This window comes from Dendropsophus ebraccatus, chromosome 8 (genome assembly GCF_027789765.1).
Source record: "Dendropsophus ebraccatus isolate aDenEbr1 chromosome 8, aDenEbr1.pat, whole genome shotgun sequence".
NCBI lineage: Eukaryota > Metazoa > Chordata > Amphibia > Anura > Hylidae > Dendropsophus > Dendropsophus ebraccatus.
Window position 1 is genome coordinate 21,185,837 of NC_091461.1, and position 22,180 is coordinate 21,208,016.

General features: G+C 43.4%; 1 protein-coding gene across 4 annotated transcripts in view; it reads right to left on the reverse strand.

The window, feature by feature from the left end:
- The window catches only part of CRTAC1 (cartilage acidic protein 1), a 471,729-nt gene that overhangs the window by 16,751 nt on the left and 432,798 nt on the right, over nt 1-22,180 (reverse strand). For all 4 annotated transcript variants that reach the window (XM_069978915.1, XM_069978914.1, XM_069978916.1 and 1 more), the window contains exons 11-14: nt 19,988-20,156; nt 7,229-7,374; nt 2,036-2,078; nt 104-247 (exon numbers count right to left, since the gene is read on the reverse strand). In XM_069978915.1, the coding sequence (XP_069835016.1) occupies nt 104-247; nt 2,036-2,078; nt 7,229-7,374; nt 19,988-20,156 (502 nt within the window). The remainder of the gene's footprint in view (nt 1-103; nt 248-2,035; nt 2,079-7,228; nt 7,375-19,987; nt 20,157-22,180) is intronic.

The window sequence follows — 22,180 nt, forward strand, 5'->3', positions numbered from 1 at the left end:
GATCGGTTGCTAGGGGCAACTAAGACAATTCTACTTTACACCATGTTTTATAAATTTCCCCCATAGTGTCTGGCACTTCTCATACAAAAGCGGCTATACATACCAACACAGGCTGTGCCGTCTTCATTTGGCTCGAAGCCACGGTTGCATCTCCTGTTGGGACGACATTTATAGCCTCCATATGTGTTGAAACAAATGGGCTTTTCCCTGGGACAGACAAATGGGAACTGTATGCATTCATCGGTATCTGGGATAACACAAGGATATACATAGTTACCATTGTCACAGAATACATCATCAAGATACATACACAGATGAAATCCTGAAACAGCTGCCTACAAATGAGCAATTTACTCTTTTTGGGGAGGTTCTGACGTATTTGTTAAATACCCAGTTCTTTAACCCCTTCAGGACCAGGCTAATTTTGGCCTTACAAGGGTTATCTGGATAGGTAAAATATATATTCAATAATCCCCCCTTCTGGAGACTGTGTAATGCAAGTTGCTGGTGACCTCAACCTTGATTAACCCTCCTAGCATCACAGAGTACAGAGACAGCCAGCCAGGGGCACTGTTTATGAAGGGCAGGGGGGAAGAAGGAGTTCAGAGTGGGAAGGAGAGAACAGCTCAGACATCGTTTTCTGTGGGGGCACAGAGGGGGCCTACATATTAAATGGGGGCATAGAGGGGGGCCTTCATACTACATGGGGGCATAGAGGGGGGCCTACATACTACATGGGGGCACAGAGGGGGCCTACATATTACATTGGGGCGCAGAGGGGGCTTACATATTACATGGGGGCATAGAGGGGGCCTACTTACTACATGGGGGCACACATGACCCCTATATACTACATGGAGACACAGAGGGGAGCCTACATATTATATGGGGGCACAGAGGAGGGCCTACATATTACATGGGGCACAGAGGGGGTCTACATATTACATGGGGGCACAGAGGGGGGCCTACATATTACATGGGGGCACATAGGGGGCCTGCATACTACATGGGGGCACAGAGGGGGCCCACATTCTTCATGGGGGCACAGAGGGGGGCCTACATATTACACGGGGGCACAGAGGGGAGCCTACATACTACATGGGGGCACAGAGGCGGCCTACATATTATAGGGGGGCACAGAGGGGGCCTACATACTACATGGGGGCACAGAGGAGAGCCTACATTCTACATGGGGGCACAGAGGGGGGCCTACATACTACATGGGGGCACAGAGGGGGCCTACATACTACATGGAGACACAGAGGGGTGCCTACATTCTACAATGGGGCACAGAGGGGGCTTACATATTGCATGGGGGCGTAGATGGGGGCCTACATTCTACATGTGGGCATACAGGGGGTCAATATACTATATGCGGGTACAAAATGGGCATATTGTTTGCAAGCAAAAAGTGGGAACTATTACTCTGTGGGGCGTAAGAGACGTGGTGTTTGTACAGCGGGGGGGGGGGGGGGAGATGTTATTTTAACTCCTTTCTTGGGGGTGAATATGCCCCTGAGCAGGTACGTACAGCTGGTTGAAGGCACAGTGTCTGTGACTGGCTCCTGGTTTGTACAGTGTACAGTGTACGGTGGCGCAGAGGGTGGTACTGGGTGAGCTCTACATGGCCCTGTCTTGGCACTGCTGGTTAGGCCCAGGATTCACTTTGGTAGGTTGGTGATGCTAAAGAAGCTTGAGAAACCGTGCACCATACTATAGTGATTTGTTAATTTACTATGTTGTTTTTTTCTCTTAGCACTCTAAAGTACTTTGTAGAAAATATCTAAAATTAAGCATTTAAAGCAAAAAAATCATCCCAAAGCCTCATGACCTGGAAAGCACCGAACCGATTATTTTATGCAGATTTTTCACTTGTCTCAAAAGAGCAATTGAGTAAAACAGATGGATTATTATTATGCTTGTCTATCCCCACCGTTTGCTTACTGGGCATCCAGGCAGGAAATATGTGTATATAATGACATTTCCTTTTATAATCCAGGTGTGTTTCTTTCAAGCACATTAAAGCCTCATTTACCTCCGCAATGTCCATTTTCATTCATTGAAAAGCCCTGGCCGCACTGCTCGGGGGGAAAAAAAAAAAGATAAATGAGGTAAAAGCAAATTATAATCATTTCTGTCATATTGAAAGAGATCAAAAGGCAATTTCCTTCCCAGTTTTATTTAGTCAAGTGATTAGCTGTATGAAAAAGTCATTTGTTTGACCTCTATGTAAAACGCAAAGACTAAAACCTTCTCCATCCATCCATGGATCTCTCCATTTAATAAAGAAACTCTATTTTTTCCGCCATTATAAGAACATATTAGTAACATACATGTCTAATGTAACGTCTACGCTACGCTGCTTTTATTCGAATGGATGATAACATGGGTGGGCGGCTGTGACCTTTGCGGCAGCATACTGGACTGACTGGAAATTTCTTAAAGGAACACTACAAATAAAAATTAATAATGAACGTAAAACATCATATAAACTTTCCCACATTGTTTGTGAGTGGTCAAAGTTTTCTGCAGGATCCTGGAATTTTTTTTAATCCATCGCACCAACCTTTCTCTCCACTAATATTATCTGTTGCTAAGGCGAACCTGGAGCATGCTCGAGTCCATCCGAACCCGAACGTTCGGCATTTGATTAGCGGTGGCTGCTGAAGTTGGATAAAGCCCTAAGGCTATGTGGAAATCATGGATATAGTCATTGGCTGTATCCATGTTTTCCAGACAACCTTAGAGCTTTATCCAAGTTCAGCAGCCCCAGCTAATCAAATACCGAACGTTCGGGTTCGGATCGACTCGAACCCGAACCCGGTTCGTTCATCTCTAGTCAGAAAGTCTCCATACACCTTAGACCAGGGATGGGGAACCTTTAACTCTGGAGCGGTAACAAAACTACAATTCCCATCATGCCTGGACAGCCAAAGCTTTAGCCAAGGCAACAGCTGGAGGACTGAAGGCTTCCCATCCCCGACTTAGAGATTCGCTGACTAAGGTGATGGACATCTTAATTCTTGACTCAGAGCTACTTTACTGCCAGTCTCAACAGTAGATATCTTCATAGTTAATCAACATAGCACAGATATATAGGCCATATAGCCATATAGGAGGAGATTTATCAAACATGGTGTAAAGTGAAACTGGCTCAGTCGCCCCTAGCAACCAATCAGATTCCACCTTTCATTTTCCAAAAAGTCTGTGAGGAATGAAAAGTGGAACTGAGCCAGTTTCACTTTACTCCATGTTTGATAAATCTCCCCCATAGTTCACATTTAACAGCCAGATCTGCTGGATTTAGTGGATCCAGCTGCCATATTATGTGTTTTTCAGAATCTTTATTGACTAATTATGTTGGTGAAAAAAGGATCAAGCAGGTTGAATTTCAATGCCCAATAATTATCTTAATGATTAGCCATCACCAGAGAAGTCTGGCAGCGGTTTAATTCCCTCTTTCTATTCAGTACACATGCAAGAATGGCCAAGCGAGGTTGGACATGAGTGAACATACAGTAAGTTTGGGTTTGTAAAATCCTTAAAGGAAGTCCCACAAACTGTAAAAAAACGTCAGGCAGGAGGGGGTGGTTGAGAAAAAAACAAACAAGTGACCTCACCCATCCCTGTGCCTCCATTGTGCTGCTCCAGGGTCATCACTGCTGCTGTCATTGTCTGCAGGAAATCAGATATGTCACGTAGCCAGCTCCTGCAGTAGCAACGTCACGGGCTGACTGAGCGCTTGCCAGGCGTCCCGCCCCAGTCACTGATTGGCTGGGCAAGAAATCACTCAGCGGGGGTCGTGACGTTGCATCTAGTGGAGTTACAGGACCCGGGCTGATGTGAAGGGGACCCGGGCTGATGTGAAGGGGACCCGGGAGAGGCGGTTCAGAGGCACGGGGATGAGTGAGTACACTTTCTTAAACACACCCGCCTTCCTGCCATTTTTCTTTGGGTCTTTGGGACTTCTCTTTTAAAGCGACTCTGTACCCACAATCTGTCCCCCCCAAACCACTTGTAATTTCGGATAGCTGGGGTCCATTCGGCAGGTGATGCAGTTATTGTCCTAAAAACTTTTAATCTTGCAACCCTGTGCCAAACTTCCGTGGCCTAGAGTATCTGTGCCCTAACCTTGCACCGCCCCTCCGTCCCTCCTCCCAGCCTTCTTCATCATTAGGAATGACACTGGCAGGATTTTTCCTATTCCTCTGCAGTGAACACTGCACAGGTGCCTTAACGATCCAGCCCATGTGCCGTATTCACACAGCTGATGAATAGGAGACAATCTGCCTGTGGCATTCCTAATGATGAAGAGGGCCGGGAGGAGGGAAGGAGAGGTTGTGCCAGCCTAATGCACAGATACTCTAGGCCACGTAAGTTTGACACAGGACAGCAAGTTTAAAAGTTGTTTTTTATGACAATAACTGCATCACCTGCCGAACGGACCCCAGGACAGATCTTGAATTAAAAGCAGCTATCCGAAGGTACACGTGGTTTGGAGGGGCAGATTGTGGGTACAGAGTCGCTATAATGCTCAGTGTTTGACTGCCAGTAGCTGGAGAAGATGGATGCAGCCCTAGAGCTGCCTGGAAAACATTGATACAGCCTATGAGATTGAGAAAAATAGCTGTTAGTCAAATGAGTATTTGGCTGACATCTACTGAACTTTAGAACAACGGTTTGGATATCTATCTAAAAGCACTGTGACCACATTTATATAAGAGGACCTGTTTCATTTTAAGCAGTGTATCCTTTAAAAGGGTCTTCCAGGCAAAATCCCTTGATGGCCTATTAACAGGAGGCTTCTGACTTCATACACTGTGCTTACTCTTATGGTCCTTTTAGACGGAGCGATAATTCGCCCGATCGCACGAGTAACGATTTTGAATGAACAATGTGTTTTTTATAACGATCAGCGTTTAGACGGAACGATACATCGTACGGAAAAATCGTTTTGCGATCGCTTAACCCCTTAAGGACCGGGCCAATTTCGATTTTTGCATTTTCATTTTTTCCTCCTTGTGTTTAAAAGGCCATAGCACTTGCATTTTTCCACCTAGAGACCCACATGAGCCCTTATTTTTTGCGTCACTAATTGTACTTTGCAATGACATTCTGAATTTTTGCATAAAGTACACTGCGAAACCAGAAAAAAATTCAAAGTGTGAGGAAATTGAAAAAAAAAATGCATTTCTTTTATTTGGGGGGATTGTGTTTTTACGCCATTCACCCTGGGGTAAAACTGATTAACTTGTTATGCATGTTCCTCAAGTCGTTATGATTAAAATGATATATAACATGTATAACTTTTCTGGTATCTGATGGCCTGTAAAAAATTCAAACCATTGTTAAAAATATACGTTCCTTAAAATCGCTCTATTCCCAGGCTTATAGCGCTTTTATCCTTTTGTCTATGGGGCTGTGGGAGGTGTCATTTTTTGCGCCATGATGTGTTCTTTCTATCGGTACCTTGATTTCGCATATACGACTTTTTGATCGCTTTTTATTAAATTTTTTCTGGATTTGATGCGACCAAAAATGCGCAATTTTGCCCTTTGGGATTTTTTTGCGCTGACGCCGTTTACCGTACGAGATCAGGAATGTGATTAATTAATAGTTCGGGCGATTACGCACGCGGCGATGGCAAACATGTTTTTTTATTTTTATTTATAACATGGGAAAAGGGGGGTGATTCAGACTTTTATTAGGGGAGGGGGCTTTTTATTGATAACAACACTTTATTTTATTTTTTTACACATATACTAGAAGCCCCCCTGGGGTTAGGGTTATTCCCCCTGGGGTTAGGGTTATTCCCCTGGGGTTTGGGTTATTCCCCCTGGTGTTAGGGTTATTCCCCCTGGGGGACTTCTAGTATATACACTTTGATCTCTCATTGAGATCTTTGCTGTATACTTATAAAGCAAAGATCAATGAGATCGGCACTCGTTTGCTTTTGGCTGCTGCAGCCGAAAACAAACGAGTGCCGAGCCGGGGTCGGCGCCATCTTGGAGCGGACCCCGGTCGGCACGACACACGGAGATCTCCACGATGTCCCCCACTAGACACCAGGGAAAGGATGCCTCCTGTAATCGGAGGCAGCTGTCAACTTTCACAGCTGCCTCCGATTACCTTATTAGTGGGCACGCGATCGGACCGTGCCTGCTAATAACCGCGGTCCCGGGCTACATGCGGCACCTGGGACGGCGGCGGTTTAGAGCGGGGTCGCCGCGCGGCCCCGTTCTGAACGCCCTTAACAACAACAGAACGTAAATATACGCCCTTTGTCGTTAAGGGGTTAAGCCTATCTCACACATAGGTCAAATCGTTGAAAGACTGTTTACACGGAACGATCTGCGAATTTTTTGAGAACGATCAACGACGATTTGAGAACATGTTGAAAGATCAAAATGAACGATCTCTCGCTCGTGGCTTGATCGTTCGCTGTGTTTACACGTATGATTATCGCTCAAATGCCATCGTTATTGTGCAAATTCGAAAGATAATCGTTCCGTCTAAAAGCAGCATTAGAACCATGGCTGGGAGAGCAGCGGTAACGTGAATACATGTACATGCCACTGCAACTCCACCCCATGGCTATTTAACATTTGCAAAGGTCATTCAGTCAAAATTTTATTCAGTAAAGCTCTATCTTCCTGTAAATATACAAGTTTAGTTCAGGGAAGTGTGATGTATATTTTCACAATATGGAAAGATGATCCACCACCAGGCACCCCTGCTGCCATCTATTACCACCGGAGAAAAGCGTTGGGCGAATAAAATTCAACACAGCCGATTCGTGTTTTCCAAATGGCAGATAGTAAATGACACTTAGGCTGTTCATATTCACAATACTCAGTCAAAACTGACTTCACATCTATAGTCAACATTTGCTTTCTGGGAAAGCTTCAAAACAACTAATATGGCTGCCATTCCCTAAGCTATCACAGACTCCATAGTTATGTATGAATACTGTATATCCCCCGCTTTTAATTTTTACAACCATTGGCGCTCTTTGCCATTTTGTCATGTTAAAGTGGTGGATGCCCCATATGGGTGCCGTAACGACGGCCATGTTGACATATTCTCACAGCTTCTTTTCTCAACATAGTGGCTCATTGTCACGTTAGTGTAATTTTTCCTTGGCTTTTATGAACAACTACTTCACCCTCGCATATTTCCTTTTCAAAGCCAGGGTCATTATCACCCTGGAATACAACAAATGCATCACCTCTATAGCCGTGGGTTTGGTAACACTATCTTCATCCAGAGGATAGGCAATTTCCAACACGGAGTTCATTTCCCCTTCAGCGATGCCTCGGGTGAAAATCCTGCCATCGGGCCAAGTCACCTCCAAGCTGCTCGCTTCATCCTTGCCTGGAAGGAAAAAAAATAAAAGCAAATAAAATCAAGATGTTTCTGGATGTGAGGGCCGAGCTGATTATGGAGAGACAAAATATCACCAGGAAAGCCTCCTAGTTACTGCACGAGACATTACCGACATTGTAAAAATCGTCCGTTCCCACTTTACGACTTATTAAAAACACTCGTCATATGGGGCTTTTATTTCGGCGCTGAATAGGAGAACCTGCGCACAATTATTTCGCCATACATTATAATTTTCTGTTATTCTTTGAATTTTTATGGATTTGCAATGGGGACATAAAGTGAGTTTCCTCGGCTTTCCTGCCTTTTTATCGCTCTCTTAGTCTCAGTTCCAAGCCAAGAAGCAGAAACATGAGAACTTTATATAATGACCGTAGAATATTCCGCCATAGCGGGAAGTGGGGGCATGCTACGCTTTTCTCTTTATCTCCACGACAAAATAATATTCGTAATGTAAATAGAATAACTATGGGGATTTTATGCATAGAATGTGGATTCAATCTTGGTCGGGCGCATCAGGAACAACCAACTTCTATAAATATCAGCCTAAACCCTGGGATTTATGTAAGACGTCATTGGCATTCAATTCAAAGCAGCTTTTTTAATTTCTTTTTTTCTGAACACTTTTGTGAACTACAATTTTTTTTTTTTAGAGTTTGAATTGTTGATGTGCATGATGTATCTTCAATCTGGAAACCAGCTGTAGTCCACCTGTAATAGACCCATAAAAGTGTAGACCAGGCAGGTCTCTTCTGTGCTGTATGCGTGGGAAGGGGTTAAGTGGGAAAAAAAAACATGTACTTACCTCCATGGCTGCCCCACTGCCACCAGTACTATGCCGATCTAATCCCCGTTGTTTGAGCCAGTCCAGGTTCAGGGACATATCAGGCTCACTGCGCTCACTCAGACTCAATCAGCAGCTGTAGAAGTTTTCTGCCATGTCAAGTCCCCAAACTACACGTCTGGAGTACTATAGTACTGGTGGTAGTGCCGGAGCAATGAAGGTAAGTACTTTTTTTTTTCACACACACCTTCCCAAGACATATTACTTAGAAGAGCCTGGAGAATCAGTCTACTCACAGCACGCATATTTTTTCTTATTGATAACATAGTGTTATTTCTACTGGTCCGTGTTTTGTATCTTATTCTACCTTTATTTAGGTGGTGATATTCCTTCTATTGTTGCTTGGTAGTGAAAAGTCCTTAAAAGGGTATTCCACTCAAATAAAACTCATAAAATGCTGCAACCTTTGGGGAATACCATAACAAACAGCCTATTCTTATTTTTTCGCACTTCAGTAGTGTCCTCCTATATCATCTTTGGGTCCCACCTCCACTTCCGAGACGGGCTCGTCTGGGGGATGACAGCCCACTCAGCCAATCACCAACTGAGATGCAACAGCAACGTGGCCAGTGATTATCTGAACAAGCTTTCACCTCCGAGATGAGTTGGTCTTGGAAGTAGAGGTGGGATTGTTCAGCTGAATCCCAGAGACAATGTAGTAGGACACAGGGGGAGCACGGAAAAGTAAGAATAGGCTGTTTGTTATGTTCTTTGATCGGAATACCAGTTTATTGGATGAATGTAGTCAACTAGTGCTGGAATGATTGTATGACAGATTCCAGTAATACCTGTCAGACTTTATAATGGAGTCCACTGGCGTTCTGTTGTGGTGACATTGTGGCAGCAATAATAGCAATGCATGCTGCACTATTCAAATGTGGTCCGTGTTCCTAGATTTGTCTATGCTATATGTGTTTATGTATGGCCACTCACTGGTTGTAAAGTGGATTTCGGACAGTTAAAGGAGAAGTCTAGCGAAAATTTTTATTAAAGTATTGTATTGCCCCCAAAAGTTATAAAAATGACCAATATACACTTATTACAGGAAATGTACATAAAGTGATTTTTTCCCTGCACTTACTACTCCATCAAGGCTTCATTTTCTGGATAAAATGGTGATGTCACGACTAGAGATGAGCGGACCATCGGACTTTTGGTTTGACGGCATCGGCGCTCTTTCATCATGCCTTTGATCCCGGCCGCATACTTGCGCTCCCGCGAATATGCGGCCAGGATATTCCAGGGAATTCAACAGGGATTCCCTGGAATATCCTGGCTGCAAAATTCCGTGAGCGCAAGTATGCGGCCAGGATCAAAGGCATGATGTGAGAGCGAACTGCTTTCGGACCAAAAGTCCGAGCAGTTCGCTCATCTCTTGTCACGACCCGACTCCCAGAGCTGTGCGGGCTGTGGCTGCTGGAGAGGATGATGGCAGAGGGACACTGAGGGACACAGGGCACTGGAGGGACACTGAGCATCCCTCTGCCATCATCCTCTCCAGCAGCCACAGCCCGCACAGCTCTGGGAGTCGGGGCATGACATCACCATGTTATCCAGGAAGTGACATCACCATGTTATCCAGGAAGTGACATCACCATGTTATCCAGGAAGTGACATCACCATGTTATCCAGGAAGTAAAGCCTTGAGGCAGAGAAAAAAGCACTTTATGTGCATTTCCCATAATAAGTTTATATTGGTTATTTGTGTAACTTTTGGGGGGGCAATACAATAAAATACAATAAAAATTTTCACCGGACTTCTCCTCTAAGTATATTACAATAATCTTTTAGATTTGTATCATAAGTAAGGGTGGACACATCTGTTAGAGAAGAGCTAACCCGCATGTTCACCAATCATTGAATTTTAATTATTTCCTATTTTTAAAAAATGAATGCAATTCAAGACAAAAAAGGATCTGCCTTCAAGTCCATTGTCTTATATCCCAACAATATATTCAATTGCTACAATTTTTACAGGTCACCATGACAATAAGTTCAGTGCTCCAATGGCTGCACAGCTGTTGTCTCTTGATGAAGTACGGTCAAGTCTTAAGGCCCCACTACACAAAGCGATTATCGGCCGTATCCAGGCGATTATCGCCCATTACGGTGGATAATCATTTTGTGTAATAAAAGGCAATGATCAGCTGACATGCAAGATGTCAGCTGATCATTGTCTTTCAACATGTTGGAAGATGAAAGACAATGATAGCAACAATCTGCTACCATTGCTCCATGTAACAGGAGAAGAGGCAGCAGACCACCACTATCTCTTTACTCATCCATTAGCATCTTGTGTAAGATGAATCGGTTCCGGTGTTGCAGTCCATAACACTTTTTGCCATATGATGATATAAACCAGACCCGTCTAGGCCAGGATTCGTTCCTAGATCTAATTGACTGAGAATGCTATAGTCCCCCGCAGCCCGCCATCCAACTATTCCACGCTAATAGAAAGTCTTGGCCAAATATTAAATGACTTCATTCACGAAACCTGCCTCTTAAAACTAAGCCGGATAGATTTCCCTTCAGTTTCAGGGGTGAATTATTACAGAGCAAAGGGCATTTACCCGACAAAATAAAGATATTTCTTCTCAGAAAGAACAGTAAAACTGGATTGGACTTAATTAAGATTGGGGCCATTAATTCTTCTCATTGGGATCAAGTTCTGTGGTTAAGATCTTATTTCCTGCCATAAGGTCGGGCGGACTAGATGAGCTCCAAGGTCCCGATACGCCGAACTTTATGAGATCATTATTACATTGTTATCCGAGAGTGAAACAAATGGGAATATTTCCCAAAAGAAAATAGTCTCCCGCTTTTAGGACGGCAATATGTTCCAGTTTCTTCTAGAGAGGTTCGGTAAAATGGTCAGGAGGTCACAACTTCACAAAGAGTTTAGCGACACATTAAGTTTATGTCAATCAAGGGTTCGATCAGGGCTGAATAAATCCAATAATATGCATGTGGACAGATGGGGGTTTGCCCATTTTTGTACACACTGCGGAGACCTGTGCTGATCAGGAAAATGAGCAGAGGGCAGCACTTCCCTGGTGTCAATCATGTTTAATGGCCCCATAGACTTATAATGGAGCCATCTGGATCACTATGAGGCTGCGTTCACACTACATATAGTTCAGTCAGTATAAGTATATTTCAGTCCGTATTGCAACCACAACCAGGAGTGGATTAAAAACACAGAAAGGCTCTGTTCACACAATGTTGAAATTGAGTGGATGGCCGCCATTTAATGGCAAATATTTGCTGTTATTTTAGAACAACGACTGTTGTATAGAAATAATGGCCGTTATTTACTGTTATATGGCGGCCATCCACTCAATTTCAACATTGTGTGAACAGATCCTTTCTGTGTTTTTAATCCACTCCTGGTTTTGGTTGCAATACTGACTGAAATATACTGACTGAAATATACTGACTGAAATATACGTAGTGTGAACGCAGCCTGAACCAGCAAGTGAAATGCACTTCTCCCAGCTCTTTGTCAATGGAGGTCTCATAAGTATCTCCTGCAGCTTATATAGTGAGATAGTAAAAGAGGTATACCATTGTAAGAGAAGGTAGGTGAATCCCTGGTCAGGATGGCTGCACTCATTGCTAATAAAATGAGGTATGATAGTCATGTCAAGTTTTGAGTGGCCGAGGTCTCAGACCCCCACCAATTATTAGAAGTCAGAAGAAGTGTGTGGCTGTGCACTTCACTTCCCGGCTTGTCGTGATCTCTCCTCTTGCACCAGGTGTGCTTTATAGAATTGTATTGGGGCCCTAGAAGTTGATAGGTGATCCTAGGACAAGGGAAAATGCTAAAGGGAAAATGAGTGAGGGGTTAGGTTAGGTTTATAGATGCTGGTTACATACACTTCAGCTTTTGTGGCTGAAGAAGTGGATCCAACAGGAAAAAGAAGTACACGTCGTCCCCTTATATTTTCCATCCCATTCGAATCCACTTCTGGCTTTGGCACAGAAACTCCAAAAATACTGTCATGTGTGACACCAGTAGTAGGTTACAGAAATATCTGCTTATTAAGTACACTAAAGGGGAAAATTTATCAAGGTACAACGCAAAAAGGTGAAGATTTTCCATAGCGTACACAAGAAGTAAGCCCCACTCACTTGAATTAAGACGTATGAGTACTTTGGTCTTAATAAGTCACCTGAGAATGGCTCAGGAAGGTGCTAGAAGGAGTTTTATCCCCTAAAGTCCCCATACTATGACCCTCAGCTCTGCTTAGGCTGCATTCACACGTCCCATAAAATTGCCACCACGGACAATTTTAGGAATCATTCAAGTGAATGCAGCCATTCACACAATCCATGCCGCGACCCCATTGAGATCTGCACTGCGACATGTCTTAGTGGGGATCATGTCAGGGATCAACCCCCCTGCCGCCCGGCAGCAGAGATGACAGGAACGCAGAAGACAACTACTCACCTATTCCCCCTGTGCCAGTGAACATGTGAGCCAGCATAGGGGGGAGTAGGCAAGTAGTTGTCTTCTCCGCTCTTGTCAACTCTGCTGCCAGGAGGCTGCACTTTGGGTGATCCGTGCCGTGATCCTCCTCCAGCTACCGCGGCATGGATAGTGTGAATTAGGCCTTAGTGTACACTGAATGTGTGTGTGTGTGTGTGGCGGGAGGAGGAAGGGGGGGTGGACATAAACCCTGTTAGACAACTCTAAAGTTAATTTACCTAACATGCCGTTCACCCCAACATTTGCTTTCAGGTAAAAGGTGGGGGGCAAAAAGTGCTCCATTTTCCTTAACAAATGAAGTTGGGGAAGAGAAAGATCAGACATGTTAATATAGCTAAGTATTCACGTGTATGGTACAAATGGGCTAAATACCTGTTAGGCCGAAAGCTATCTGTATAAGGCTCCTGATATATATCCAGTTCTGTACATTTTCATGTAAGAAACACATAGAAATACTGTACTATGTAACAATCTTTCCTCTTTCGCAGCATTCCCCATTAATAGTGTATATCTTATAGCCATTTCCATATGGTTTCATTATAGCCATTAGCTCCTATCAGACCCATCTTAATGCAGCACTTTATTTCATGTCACCCTATATCCAGACCTATTCTGTCTTCCCTTAAATGAGATTTTCCACAACCCGGAGAAGTTATTAATCTATGCATTAAATCTAACAGGGTAATTCTTTGCTGCTCCCTGCATTATAAGTCATTAAAGGGATTAAACGCTGTTTCAGCTGCCAATGACTGAAGGTGAAAAATGGCACCATAATAATAATGCCAATGGCATGCTAGGCCTCATAATGATTGAGCGGCCCTTTTATATCTACAGCATGGCGCTAACACGGTATAGACTTCTCATGATCGGCCTTGATGGATGAGACCTGATCGATTCACGCATTTAACAAACTTGACAAACAATGTAACAAGCCAGAAGCCGAGACTCATAACACACATAGACATAAATTCTGGGAGCCATTTCCCCCGGTGAAAATATTCCAGAGTAAATTACAGATCCGGAGTCATTTTCTTCCATCAAGTTGTTAAAACTTTTATTCCGCTATTTCTTATTTACAGTATATCTGTTCCCGAGAAACCCGGATGATAACAACACTTCTCTGGCTGCTGAAGTCATGTATAGAAAGTATGTATAGCGCAAGTCGAGCAAGCCTGACTGTCGACTGTTCAGCATTTGAAGAAGTTAGATGCAACCCTGGGGGGGTACGGAAAAACATGGTGCATCCTATAGCCTTTTGCTGCAGTCATGTTTTCCCAGACCCCCTAGGGCTGTATCCAACTTCTTTAACCACTGGTATTCAAATGCCGAACAATCGGACGTTGCGCTCATCTCTAGTCATGTTCTATAGTAAAGTATTCCCAGCAACAGGAGTATAGCGGAGGTTATCTGGTTTTCTTAAAGTGACAATCTGGCCTCCAGGGGGTTAAGTTGACCTGGACTGTGCTCTGTTGGTGGGGAGGGGAGTGAGAAAATGATACTTACCGCTCAGGTCTTCTACCTGTCTTTATTACTGCTGCTGAGGTCGAAAACCGGTGTAGCCGGCAGTCGGCTGAGTGGAGTCCACTTAGGCAGTCAATGGCTGCTGTCCCACTCGCTGATTGGCTAAGGCTGCAATAGGGAAGATAGCTAGAAGACCTCTCCGGTAAGTATACCAGCCCCAACGCCCCCCCCCCCCCCACCCCCCGCGCACGCATGTGTTTCATAGTAAACCTGACACAATCGGCCTTTCCAGATCAGCTGAGAGATCCTCTGCTATCTGGAAAGTTTGGCCTACATGGATACGGGGACCAAGTTATCTTCTGATTGTGTCTCTGTAACCATGGAGACATGACCTTCTGGATTAGCAGAGGATCCCGCTGCTGACGGACACACTTTATTAAGCCTGTGGACGTGTATTATGCCCAGCAGCCTTTCAACAAGCTTTATGTTAGGGCCCGGGCATACGGAGCAAAAATGGCGGACCTCTCCACCGTGGAATCCAACCTGCCTCAGTGTGTCTATGGGAGGGCTTGTGCGCCTCCACTTCTTTCAATCTCTGCTCAAAGAATTGACATATCAATTCTTTGAGCGGAGGGCGACGGAAGCAGAGGCGCGTGAGCCCTCCCGTAGAGACACTGTGGGATACTGACACAGGCAGGATTCCGTGGCAGAGAACCCTGCTCCGGAATTCTGCCACTTTTACTCCATGTGAACAGGCCCTTAACAAACACTTCCAAGTAGCCCATAGTACTGAAGTGAATACTACACTAGATAGCGCGTATTCGCTCATCTCTAATACCAAGTTTTTGGTGTATTTGTTAACCCTAATTGCAAGAGTACTACATGATATTTCGAATCCACCGGCACTCCAGCCATAGAGCAGTTCTCTCTTATTATAGATCTATTGACCAGCGACATAATAGGAACATTCCAGGAGTTCAGATGAACAGGAAGATTTGAGTAATAATTGAATGTCCTTCATTGTGTTCATTCTGGAATGTAAGAAATGCATACGTGTATCATATCTCTGTAAGTGACATGTACTAAAAAGATAAAAAAAACGAGACAGGATGGCTATGAACCTTTATGAACCTAAGCCAGATGCCGGGCACACGATGGCTGGGGCAATGGTGTCATTTACCTGTATAGGCAGAGCTATCTCCTCAGAGGTTCATAAAACAAATAGGAAAAATAAATGTGTAAAAATATAAAGAACTATGGCCATATATCCAGGGTGACCCATAAGATGTCATTGCACCCTGCACCCTGTTTTGCCCATTTGCTTGCAGAACTGTTTAGCACAGAGATGGAACACATAGGGAGAAAGAGGGTAAAGAAGAGGGCATGTCTTAGGGATAGTTCTGGCTGTCATCATTTTACTAATCCCTATGTAAGTAGGGAGCACTTGCCTGCTAAAGGTGATCCGCACTGTCCCAGAGAGGTGGAGTCCCAGGCATCTGTCCCTTGTATGGATGTCAGTGTACCTACTGCTGACTGTATGTCCATATGTAGACCTTTTTGTTGATGCTGTTATTTCTTTCCATTCTGCATATAGCACCTTGCAAGCTTTTTTCAGCACTATTTCATGGCATAGCAGAGAGGACTATACTGTACCCTGTTATGATTGGCCAGAGAAGTAAGGTAGGAAGTATCTGTGTGTGCACTACTGGCAAAGCTCAGCTCTGCTCCTGCCCCCTGATAAGGAGAGAATGAGAAATAGTTGTGCACCATAGAGGGGACTCACAAAGGCTCAATAACAGCAACGGGGACACTAAAATTATAATGTCACTACTCTGAAGGGTTAATCTATTGAAACCAGGCAGGTTTATAAAGTTTGTTTTGGTTACAACAGGTACACTTTACGAAAGAGCACATCTGTATATCAGGGCTCCGATAGACAATGAATGGATTCAGCTAATCTACCAAATAAGAAAAAGATTATAAATGTTCAAATCCAATAGGGCCTCCTAACATCCGAAATGGGGAAAGAGTTTACTTACCCCCTCTGGAAGTCTAAAATAATCTTTTCTGTCTCCACTCTGACAACACGCTGCTCCCCCCCCTTTGTACACACAGGACATGTGATCTCTCTGGGGGCCGGGCTAGCTGTTGATTGACTTGGTAACCCCTCCCACCAGGAGATATCATCTGCACCTGTTCACTGCTAGTGAATGTAAAAGTGCTGATTCCATAGACTCACATGTCCCTGAGCCTAGGTCTCTGTAATATGAAAAGTTATCTTTAAAGGCATTGTCAGAGTTATTTTTACTTGTCCCCTTTCCTCAGGATAGTATAAGATAGTGGTAAGTATAATTCTTACTTACTTCTGGGCTCCAAGAACAATGCCACAACTCCTTTGTTTTGAATGAAACTGCAGGTTGACATGTGACCCACCGCTCCATTCATTCTGTATGTAGCCGCTGGAGATAGCCCAGTGCTGTACTCAGATATCTCTGGTGGCTCCATACAGAAAGAATAGAGTGGTGGGTCATGCGTCAACTGGCGACTCCTCCTAAACTGAAGGAGTCAGGGCGCCGTTTTAGACATCCTTGAGGGGCCCAGAGGTCGGACTCCCCTGCAATCTTTTACTGGTCTCCTATCCTGAGGATAGGGGACAAGTAAAAATAACTGACAACCCCTTTAAGTAAAAAAAAAAAAAAAAAAAAAAAATAATAATAATAATAATTTCTTCCTCCTATTAACTGATTAAAATCAGTCACCTAGTTTGTCATCCATTAACATTAATGATGAAATAAATGAATTCTGACAGGTCTGTTTTTCTTTTTTTTTAGAACCAAAAGGATGTAATGTAAACCAGATTTTTTTTTTTTAATTCTAAAAATAGGATGCCTCAATAATTCATTACGACCTATTAGTCAAAAAAAGAAACATTAAATGTGGACAGCTAGTAAAAACGATGAAAAGAGAAGAACAATAAGGCCCATGGGGTCAGTCCCTGTTGTGTTCTTTCGTGTCCTCTATACTTTTGATACTGACTCGACAAAGAAAAATAAGATTTAAAAAGAAAATAAAATGTTCAAAAATTTTCAAAAACTGCAGGTGCGAAAAAAATCCTATTACATTCCCTAGAAATATACAGCTTGGATTATGATCTCATTCCTGATTTGTGTTCCAGTTCAATCCCATCTGCTAACCTGACCGCTATGTAATACATGACACAAGGCAGGAGGCGAGGAACGAGTGGGCCGCTCCAAAGACAAAGCCAAGAGCTGAGCCGGAGGGCAGCCATGTAGAAGGCGGAGGGGCCGAGCGCAGACAGGAGAGGGGTTATAGTTTACGGCACTGAGGTAGTGGAATGGATAACAGGGTGAAGACCCATAAATCACAGTCGAGCAAATGTTGTGTAGCCTTGGGATGAGGGAGGAATCTGCATATCAAAATGTAGGCCAAGTTATATCATTGCAGGGTCTGTATATTATATCCTAGTGAGTAGGATGGCTAACACTCCTGTTCACATATTACAGCATAAAGCATACGTGTCCCACTGTGACTATCACATGGGCCTTAGAATATTTGTGAGACTGTAATGTATGAAATAGGATTAAAAAAAAGTTAGTTTTTTTTTTTATTTTTATTTTAGTTTTTTCCAGATTTTACAGCCAGTATTGCCATCAAATGAGAACATGAAAATCCTTCTAAAAAGGTTATCCGGTGGAAGAAAAAAAATCATAGTTCAATCAGACTTTAAAGGATGAATAGAACAATATTTGGTCCCCATTCTTTTGTCAATTTGACAGATGACCATGATGGTTGATGTGAGACTTATCCTGTACAACCCCTTAAAAGAGATCTGTCAGCTGTATATCATGTTCAGAATCACAGACAGATAGCTGGTAGGGAGATAGACTAAATGACACCTGTCTCTTAGCTGATGGCTGTTTGCATGGTTGTAAAATCATGTTTTCCTATGCCCAAGAACAGTGGAGGCCAGCCTCAGCTGCAGCATGCATGCCTCTTCCCTCCCCCACCTCTTGCTGCAGGATTGATGTACAAGGCTCAGTACGGAAAGCCAAGCAGGGAGGGTGGGGGAGAGAGGAGGCATGCAAGTTCAAAAGTCTTAGAGGTCGGGCTGTAGCATGCATGCCTCCTCTCTCCCCCACCTCTCTCTGCCCTGCACAATTGATATTCAGGATTTCAGCTTCCAGCACTGAGCCTTATATATCAATCATGCATAACAGGGACGGATGGGGGAGGGAGGAGGAGTGAATCCAAAACCCCCTCCTCTACAACATGATCTTATAACATCACAAACAGACAGGTATTATTTGTTCTACCATTCTGCTATCTGCCTATGTCTGCTGCTCTGGCCATGATCCCTTTTATATAAAAAAAGCATAAATCATTAAAAAAAAGTTAAAAAAGCCGAATTCAAATAAATTATATGCAACTAAATAGTGAATAAAATGCTCTTCCTATATGTCCTTTCTAGCCCTGCTCCCTAGGCTGGGGCCCCACTCTCTTAGGGTCCTATTAGATGAAGCGATTTTCCCACGACTTGAAATCGTTCACCCAATTACGCGCAATGATGATTGTTACTTGTGATTGTTCTTGCGGTCGTTCCGTCCTCGCTGATTGTTTGTTTCAGAGTTCTTACATGTACAGAACCTGTGGGAATGACTGAACAATGTCATTTGCGAACAAACGATCAACAATGATTTTAGGTCCAGGTCTAAACAAGTAATCCTGATTCCTCATTAGTCGTTTAATCGTTGCCTGCAAATCCGACTAATGTAACGATTTTTTAACGATAATCGTTCCTGTGTAATAGGGCCCTTACCTTACCCTGGCCATCATTGTAGATCTCGCCCATTTTTTTGTATCGTAGCAATTAAAGCGCCAAGACAAGAAATAAAATACGACCTGAAAAATCTCCGTCCTCCTTGGTTCCCAATTTCTGAGAATTCCTCTCCGCAAATGAAACAAGGAGAAATAAACGGGGTGAAAGGCGAGGAGCAGCGAGGCCTCAGCGGCTGCCGGTGCCGTCAGGAAGCAGGCTTCTTTTTCTATTCTTAAAATAACAATCCTTCTCGCTAGGCCAGAGCCTTTAACTCCTTGTTGTCACCAGCGTATAACTGTACAGCGGCTCTCATCATCTTCCTGGCGGCATGTTGATCTACATGAGCTGATATTTTCGTCACATTATTAAATCCCGGCTTGTGCAGTGAGGAGATATTAACTCCTTCCTTATTCTCAGATGTGAAGCAACACATAGGCCGAGGCTAGACAAGGCCTATACCGGCTTACACCGGCCGTACATACGCAATCATTGTCGGCCAAATGTTAGTTCAGCCAATAGCTATCTCTACCAATTCCTTCATATGGATGAATAACAATGATGGGGCCTCTATGTTCTGCCGATCAGTGGTCAGATCCCCAACAAATATACTTTGATGGTTATTATTTAGAACTTATTACTCACCTCTCACCATTAAAAAAACACCCATGCCCATCCAAGCCAAGCATGTATGTATATGGTGAAGTCAGGAGCAAGATCGGTCGGCTCAACAAACTTTCATGGGGAACCTTTGGCCCTCTAGCTGTTGCAAAACTACAATTCCCATCATGTCTGGACAGCCAAAGTTTTAGCTTTGGCTTTCCAGGCATGATGGGAATTGTAATTTTACTACAGCTGGTGGGCCAAAGGTTTCCTATCTCTGCCCTAGATGGTGGAAGTTTTCCCTATATTTTGTCCCTGTCCACCATTTGTTAGTCAACAAAAATATCTTCAGTGTAGTAATTTTTCTACTTACCAAGGCCAAAATGGGCAACTGGTTCCATCTCACACAGGTATCCAGATCCGCCATCAATAATTCTTAGATGTGCCCCACTTTTCTTGGTGTATAGTACCACTTTAGCGCCTCGTGCAAAAGCACCGTACTTGGTACGCGGTATCACTCTGAGCCAGTTGTTTTGTAAGCCCTGGAAGATACAATGAGTCTTGTTACTCCTGCCATGTCTGGATTGTGAAGCTGAACAGAATGAGTATAAACTGTATGAGAACAGAATTCTTATTTTTCAGTTTTTCATCTGACTTTTTATCATATATTTTTTATTGATTGTATACTTTTAAGATTGATTGACTTACTGTAAGTGCCATCCTTTTGCCTAGTATGAGAGAATATTCTACTCTGTACACTCTTTTACTCTCCTTGTTTTGAGCTATCTGTCTAAAGTTTTCCTTGTGTGCATGCTGCCTATCTTGGCTCAGGTAATAAAATAAACCCGTGTTCTAGAGAAAAGGAAATCTTAATTTAAATTTTATTGTATCCAATAAGTATATTACTATTTTTGCCAGTTTTACCAAGTACATGTACCACAATTTTCCCTTTACTACTGTCAATGTAAAATCTGCTTATCTTGGCTCAGGCAGTATAAAAATATGTTATATTGTAAGTGAAGCCCAATCTACTGGTGATTATAAAGTCATAACTTTTAGTTTTATTGATATAAGTTGGCATATTACCAGCCTGATGTGTTACCTTTTATGCAGTTGCATGTTTAAATCTGCTGACCCCCATCCCACATTGATGTACTCATGGATCTCTGTGGTCATTGAGCTCTGCATACAGGACTGCCAATGCAGTGAACCAGTAAAAGCTCTTACCCCTATCTACACAACTGGTACCCCATCTTGGGAATGGGGGGAATTTAGTACAGCTGTTTATTCAAACTACCCCCGCCCCACAACACTAAGCAGTAGTTATACTGGAAGGAAAACGTCCCACGTTCAAAGTTCCAAAGATAAAACTTAAAGGGGGACTATCAGCTGGTTGGATGAATCCCAATAGCGCCCGTCCTGGTATGTGTGTTACCTTCCTACTCGGCATGGGTCCCTGGCTGTTAGTCGGAGTAATATTCGCTCCAGTGCACTGTTAGGGTTTATGCATACGGAGTAAATCTCACAGAAAAATAAATTTTTTGCTCCTCCATGTTCCTACTTGAAGTTCCGCCCATCACACTGACTCTAATATATGCTCGGGCGGATTACGTCATCCGCCCATAGAAATGACATGTCAATTCTTTGGGCGGACAGCGGAATCCACTCAACCATAGAATGGAGTCTATAGAGTCATCGGAGAGAGAAGCAGGAGTGCGCTGGGATGAGTGGCGGAGTTTTCTGCGAGAATTGCTCTGTGTGCATATACCCTTAGGAGCACTGCAGTGCTCCTCCTAATGATAATGAATGGACTGACGGGCCAGATGACATGGCAGTAGTGATGAGCGAATAGTGAGATATTCGAATATTCGATATTCTTACGAATATCCCGCGAATATTCCAATATTCGATCCCATTAAAGTCTATGGGAACAAGTATTCGATTAGTGAAAAACATCTATTTGACCATTTGGAGGGTAAAACCGGAAGCTGGGGAATTTGACCGCTTATCGAATATTTATCAAATATTCGCGGGATATTCGTACGAATATCGAATATTCGAATATCTCACTATTCGATCGAATATCTATTCGATCGAACAGTATTCGCTCATCACTTGATGGCAGTGCTCCTAACAGAGAAGGGGCTATCACAGTGGTGGCACACAACACGCTTTAAACACTGGATAATGTTCAATACACCTGTGTAATAAACGGGTCTATGAGTAAGAATATATCCAGTGTTTGAAACACGTTGGACTGTTGTGTGACCACTGTCCTATTGTGAAGATTTAATGATAATTTTTGAACGAAAGGTTAGATTAAAGTTTAATTTTGAGTGCTGGACCTTGACCTCAAAAGTTTGCCTGTTGGCCGACCCTTTTTGGCGGCTGATGTACTGATTGTGAATAACCGTACGCGCAGGCCTAATGTCTCTTCAATATTCTTGCCGAGCAGCGAGGAGTCTCTTGGTGGCATCTCTCGCTCTATTCATTGCATTAGTCTGTCTAGACCATAAACAACAGTCTGCAATAGCAATTTGTTCTAATTCGGTTATCTACCCCGTTG